At 48.2% G+C, this 6,276-nt stretch overlaps 1 protein-coding gene across 2 annotated transcripts; it reads right to left on the bottom strand.

The window, feature by feature from the left end:
* Positions 1-3,857, bottom strand: LOC110566997 (keratin, type I cuticular Ha1). Of its 2 annotated transcripts, none has more exons than XM_012444138.3 (7): positions 3,441-3,857; positions 3,157-3,239; positions 2,659-2,815; positions 1,715-1,876; positions 1,496-1,621; positions 1,099-1,319; positions 1-424 (listed from the first exon to the last, which is right to left on the bottom strand). In XM_012444138.3, exons 1-7 carry the CDS (start codon positions 3,786-3,788, stop codon positions 271-273), a joined length of 1,251 nt encoding a protein of 416 aa, XP_012299561.3. In that variant the 5' UTR covers positions 3,789-3,857; the 3' UTR covers positions 1-270. The 2 variants fall into 2 exon arrangements, with proteins under 2 accessions (XP_012299561.3, XP_021529316.2); XM_021673641.2 differs by having other exon boundaries at positions 271-424; positions 1,099-1,315; positions 1,492-1,621; positions 3,441-3,788.
* Between the last annotated feature and the right edge of the window lie 2,419 nt (positions 3,858-6,276).

Below are 6,276 nucleotides of genomic sequence, written 5' to 3'. Positions count from 1 at the left end.
TGTTTTGCCAAAGAAATAACATTTATTAGGAGGTTACAAGGGAGTTCTCTGGGTGAGCACAAGAAGGAACAGACCCCCGGGAAGGAAAGAGTGAGCAGGACGGGCTGGAGTAGCTGGGGAGGCTGCAGGCTTTGGGTAGGTTTCTTGGCTGCCTTACTGGGGCCACTCCAGCCATGCAAATGATGTTTTCAGTCTCCTTTTGTTGAACCAGAGCCAGGTCACAGCTCTGGAGTCCTGGGCCCTGCATCCTTGCTCCTCCGGCATTAGGTTCTAGCGCACAAAGGAGTTGCAGGGTCCACAGCGGGGGCGTGGGGCGCAGGGTGTGCAGGGGGCAGGAGGGATGCAAGGGGTGCAGGGATTGGAGACACAGGGTCCGATGGGCTTGCTGCACGCGTTGGTTGTGGCACAGGGATTGCTGGGCAGACTGGAGACAAAAATGATGTGGAAAGGTGAGTGAAGGGAGATTTTAAAATCAAATGCCAGAGATATCACCAAGGGTAAGAATGCCTGTCAGGACTCGGCCTGGCCTGGAACAGAGAAGGCACGGGCTCCCCTGCTACAAGGATAACTCTCAAATTGTGAATGGTCCCCCTGCCGTAGAGCACCAAGGTAGACAGAAACTCTGAAACTCTGATGTCTACTCTCAAATCCGTTCATGCCAAACTGGTAACATTGGGTGAGTCATTTGCCTTCTCCAAGACCCAGTTTATTTTCCTATAGAATGCAGGGAATTCTGATCGAGCCCACCTGGTGGTAATTACAAGATCAAATTAGGTAGTCTATGGGAATGTTCCCACTACACAATACAGTATTGTAAAAGGTAAGGCATTAATCACATATCAGGCAATCATGCATGTTATCATAGTAGAATGCAAAGACTTGGCTGTGCAATTTCAGTTTGTACATCAAACAACTCTTGCTACCAAACCATTTATGTTTTAAATGATGTCCATATTATGTTGTCTGAGTTCTGTTTGAGCATGTCTAGTGTGAAGGCATAATTTCCTTTCCAAGGTATGCAATCTTTGCATGGTGTCTAGCTGAATAGTACACTCACATGTGCATCGCTACATCAAACACCTCTGCCCAGGTACTCACTTGCAGTCCTCACTCTCCAGCAGGCTCCGGTACGTGTTGATCTCGCACTCCAGCCGGGCACGCACGTCCAGCAGCACCTGGTACTCCTGGTTCTGCCGCTCCAGGTCACCACGGATCTCCGCCAGCTGGGACTCCACATTGCTGATCAGGCTCTGCACCTGGGACAGCTGGGAGCTGTAGCGGGCCTCGCTCTCCGTCAGCGTGTTTTCCAGAGAGTCTCGCTGTGGTAGGAAAGATCAGGAATGTCAGAGGGCTGATCTTTCAAAGCATTTCTTCATAGGATTCCAAGGAAGTCACAAGCTCCAAGAGCTAAGGAGAGCGTGTGGTCCCAAGGGCAGCCCCGGGACTCTGCCTCCCAACATCTCATCGCTCACCAGCAGGGCTGAACAATACACACCAGGTTGTGCTGGGCCTGCAGCTCAATCTCCAGGGCATTGACCGTGCGTCTCAGCTCGATGATCTCCGCCTGGTAGGACTGCAGCTGCTCCGAGCTGGACACCACCTGCTTGTTCAGCTCCTCGGTCTGAAACACCCAAGGGGAGAAAGGATCAGACCCTGCCTCTGGGGCCCTAGGGTGGGCCTTGGGCCCTGAACGGCCGTGTGCTTAGATGCTCACCTGCGTGGCGAACCACTGCTCCACTTCCCTGCGGTTGGTGTCCACCAGGGCCTCATACTGACTCCTGGTCTGGTTCAGGACCTGGTTCAGGTCCACAGTGGGGGCAGCGTCCACCTCCACGTTGAGGCGGTCTCCAAGCTGGCAGCGCAGGGTGTTGACTTCCTATAGATGCAGAAAATACAAGAGTTATTATCCTGAGCAAAGAATGTGCTCTAAGGAATGGCATTGCTTGTTGAAGCCCTGTTAGTCTATTTTCTCAGAAAATAAACTCCAAGGGGAGCAGCCTGTGACAGCTCAAGGCACTCCATGTAGCATAGCCCCCTCTTCACCATCTGCTATGCCATGGCACTTGGCTTCAGAAAAAAAATTCCAAAGATTTGCTTGGATGCCACTGAAGGATGAACTAAGTGATGTGCAGCTTTACCAGTTTATAATTGGTTGAGAGGACCTCAGAATGCAAAAAAAAAAGGCTGTACAATTTCAGATTGTATATCAAAAACATCTTGCAATCAACTAAGAGGTAAGAGCATGTCATGGCCCCTCCCAGGAGAGAGAGGAAGAAGCTCACAAACATTCTTCACCAATACTTTAAAAGAGTAGAGACTCGCATTTATAAGGTTTGATTTTTTTTCTTGGCCTTTGGCAAAAAAAAAAAAAAAGACTGCACAGCAATGCTAGGACTCAATCTATAACTGTTGACCAATTTCAAGCGTGTGGAGCTGCTCTGGGCAACTCAGATAATGTGCTTGTTTCAAGTGAAAGATGTTTCCTGTCTGGGAACATGAATAGGTCTTATCTCTCTCCAATTTTTCTTTTGCTATGATGTTATTAAAGGAAACCCTCAGCCTGGTACTCACACTCTGCATTCCGCTGTCCCAAATCACTAAAGCTACCCTCAGCTACAGGCTGAGTCAGGTTTGTGCATTTCTCATTTTTAGTCTCACCTGCTCGTGGTTACTCTTGAGGCACAGCAGCTCCTCCTTCAGGGACTCCACCTGGGCCTCCAGGTCAGACTTGCAGAGGGTCAGCTCATCCAGGATCCTGCGCAGGCCGTTGATGTCCGACTCCACCAGTTGCCGCAGGGACAGCTCGGTCTGGTACCTGCACAAGGACAGGGTCAGAGCACTAAGTGGTAGATCTTTGAGACTCATAGGAATGATTTTTGATGACCTCATTTGCCTGATCTTTCCACTTTCTGCAATGAATAGGCCCAGGAGACAGAGGGTTCTGGAGGCTCCATCAATACCCAATATTCATCTCAAAACAGATTGATTTGAGTCCTCATCTATTTTTGTGATTTCTTTGCTTGGTTCTCCCCAATCCTCTGCGGAATCCTTCACAACAGGTGGGTAGATCTGTTTTTCAGTACAGCCATGGAAATCCCTTTTCTTTAAAGACTAAACAGAAGAAATGGTCACTAGTGCGAATTCCAAACAACTCACTTGGTTCTGAAGTCATCCGCAGCCAGCTTGGCGTTGTCAATCTGCACCACAAGCCTGGCATTCTCAGACTTGGTACACAGGATCTGGGGAGTGAGAGGTTGCTTAGTGAGGACTGAAAATAAATATGAAACCATCAACTTTTTTAAAATGACTTAAAAAGCCATTTTGAAATAAAAGAGGAAGCAAGAATTATGACGGCACAAAAGCAAGAAACACGCTTCTCTATCACAGACGGAGAATCACAGCAAACTCTCTTGCTTCGAGATGGCAGCCATGCCCCTCACCTTCTGCTGGAGCTCCTCGATGGTCTTGAAGTAGGACTGGTAGCTGGCGCACAGCAAGGGCTCCTGCTGCTGGGACCGCTCCCGGATGAGGTGCTCCAGCTCTGCGTTCTCCCGCTCCAGCTGACGCACCTTCTCCAGGTAGCTGGCCAGGCGGTCGTTCAGGAATTGCATGGTCTCCTTCTCGCTGCCATTGAAGGAGCCCTCGCAGAACCAGTTGCAGTTGCTCACGTTGGCGGGGATGTTGCAGGCCCCGGGCAGGGTGCAGCCATGGCAGCTGGGGGGCACGCAGGGCCGGGAGGAGCAGCTGGTGCGGCAGCTCAGGCTGGGGAGGCAGAAGTTGTAAGGCATTGTGCTGGGAGGGAGGGAGTGAGTGCCTGGCTGAAGACAGAGTCTAAAATCTCCAAGCCACAGAGCAGTGGGTCTCCTTCCTCTAGGGAGCATTTATATTCCACTGCAGAGGGTGTGGACACAGTATGTAACGTCTTTTTTCTTTTTATTTCTACACTTCTTTTCAAACACCCTTTCCTTCAGTCTGTTATTTGCCTTCCTCAGAAGAGTCCCTCGTCCCATAAAATTCTTTACTTGGGCTTCTTGCTAAGTCAGGACTCCTCTGCAGACAGTCCACCCATGAAATCAGAGTTCTGTGGTAGGCCTTCAAAGAAGCTACACAGTCCAGCCCAAGTATCTGCCCTCATTAATTGAGGTGTTGGTCCACCCAGTGACATTCTTTCGTCATAATTTTGTCACAGTTCTACAGGCCCATAAACATACTCATGTCCTGGTCCACCTGGCATTTGGGAGAAACACGGATTGGTTTGAGGAAGAAGTTGCATCAGGAGGCCACAGTGGATCATCTTTCCCTCTGCATTTAGAGAAGAGTCTTCAAATGCTGGAGCATCCCATATCTTAGAAGCCTTAAGGTGGATGACTAGAATCAATGGAGGACATGGCTGAAAAGATTGGACAGCAATTTGTGTTTTACGGGTCTATGTAATACTTCCCCTGCCCCCACCACTGCATATTACTTAAGAAAATTGTAGAGGAGAGAATTTTAAAGGTAGAGGCTTTGATGATTAGTTTGAGAACAGAGAAGTTCCTGGGGTAAGAGATCATTTTGAAAGAAGGCTGAAAAGTGCAAACTGAGAGAGCCATTAAAAATGCATTTAAATGATCTAGGAGAGATATTTAGGGGCAGATGTGAGAGAAAGGAATAAAGAGGTGTTTGTCAAACATTTCCTCGGGGTATTCATAGTATCCGAACAGAGTAGATGGGTATGTTAGGAAAGTCGGGAGATAGCCCAAAGGGGCCTCCACAGGCATGAAATCACTTATAGTTGATCTTTAAACTTTGTAGGAATTGACCCTATAGTCCATAATACATCCATGTTGGCTTTCATGTTTTTAAAAAGCTCCCTTTAAATTTCCAGTTAAACTTTCAAATCTTTTGCCCAATTCTCTAAGAGAAGTAGATACACCAGAAAGATGTACCACATTCTGTCCTGGGCTTCCCATCTCCAGCCTGACTGGAGATGCCACCTGCTTTAAGAACCAGAGGTCTGAAGATACCAAAGGAGGTCTCTATGGTTGTGTAATTAAATCCAAGGGCCTGGGCACCGGGAAAGAAAATGCTGAGCACGGCATGAGCAAGGGGATTTTGCAAGGCAAACTGGAGTCATTTAGGGTTGCTTTGGGAGGTGAAGGAAGGCACCAGAAGATCTGAGGAAGAGGTAGCCAAAGTTCTGAATATATAAAAGTTGCATAATTATAGGCACCGTCAGATACCACCTGCATCTCAAGAAGCAGCACCCCAATCTCCACTGTGGCTTTGGCTGACAGCCAGAGCTGCCATTTTATTGACAGCTTGTTGGAGTGTTTCTCCCATTGAGCTTTCATGACAGTATTCATGTTGCACTCTGCTTGAGTCTCAGATAAAAGGTCCTTCATCTACACTCCCCAAGACCATTATCGCTGCTTATTATAATGCCATTCAGATGAAAAGCCCTATAGCACTACAAAGAAGACCTAGACTTATAATAAAATCAATACTTCTTTGTTTCCGTGCAAGACAATTAAAGGGGGAGAAATAGGCAGGTCTAGAGGCTGGTACCCCTGAGACTCTCCAGAGGAAGGACGCAAGGCTAGGCGTCCTGTGAGGAGCTTCTGTCTCATTTCATCTGGGCTTGGGATGAATGGAAAGGCTCATGCACCTGATTGATGAGCACTCGCTTGTAGATGACAGCACAGGCCTTCTGCTTCTAACTCGTCAGCCTGCTCCAAGCACTGGCTTTGCAGCAATCAGCTATTTCCTCAGCCCTTTCTTCTTCCCCAGCCAGGGAAGCTTTAACCCAAGCCCAAACTAAATGCCAGCAGTATTCTCCAAGCTCTCGGGTCCGATCTACTGGTTGGCTGGCATAGCCTCATGGAGACTGTAGTCAAAGAAGAGCTCTAAGTATGAGAAGACTCAGGGATTGGGTTGGCAAGAAAGAAAAAATAGAATTTTTGTACAACGCAGAGAGATCAGAGAAATGGAAAGAGATGGAGACAAGGAGAGATAACAAGAAAAAGAAAAGACAAGGAAGAAGCTTGGGATGTATCCTCAGAATCTTGCAGCAAATCAGACAAAGTTAGCCCAGCTTCTGAGGGGCTAACCTGGAGAAGGCAAAGCTGAGAAGAAGCCAAGACACAGTAAGCAAATAGACTGGAGAGTGGCCCACCCTGCTGAGGGTCCTGCTAGGCAGAAATGGAGATGACTCATAAAAAACTATGGACACAGGACTACATCTTCTGAGGCCTCTGAAAGAAGTGACATTGTGCCAAGGTGCCCAAACCGAAGCAT

The sequence above is a fragment of the Aotus nancymaae genome, unplaced genomic scaffold (genome assembly GCF_030222135.1).
Source record: "Aotus nancymaae isolate 86718 unplaced genomic scaffold, 86718_ANA_hifiasm-v0.15.2.pri h1tg000089l, whole genome shotgun sequence".
Classification (NCBI taxonomy): Eukaryota; Metazoa; Chordata; class Mammalia; order Primates; family Aotidae; genus Aotus; species Aotus nancymaae.
Note: the sequence above shows the minus strand (reverse complement) of the source record. Positions and strands in the feature narration are given on the sequence as shown.

Bases quoted from the DNA above. Each gene is read 5' to 3' on its own strand.
- LOC110566997 (XM_012444138.3), bottom strand. From the start codon at position 3,788: ATGCCTTACAACTTCTGCCTCCCCAGCCTGAGCTGCCGCACCAGCTGC. The intron at 2,816-3,156 runs GTGAGTTGTTTG...GTCCTTGTGCAG, and splicing joins GCGGATGACTTCAGAACCAA to GTACCAGACCGAGCTGTCCC. The intron at 1,622-1,714 runs GTGAGCATCTAA...TGGGTGTTTCAG, and splicing joins AGCAGTGGTTCGCCACGCAG to ACCGAGGAGCTGAACAAGCA.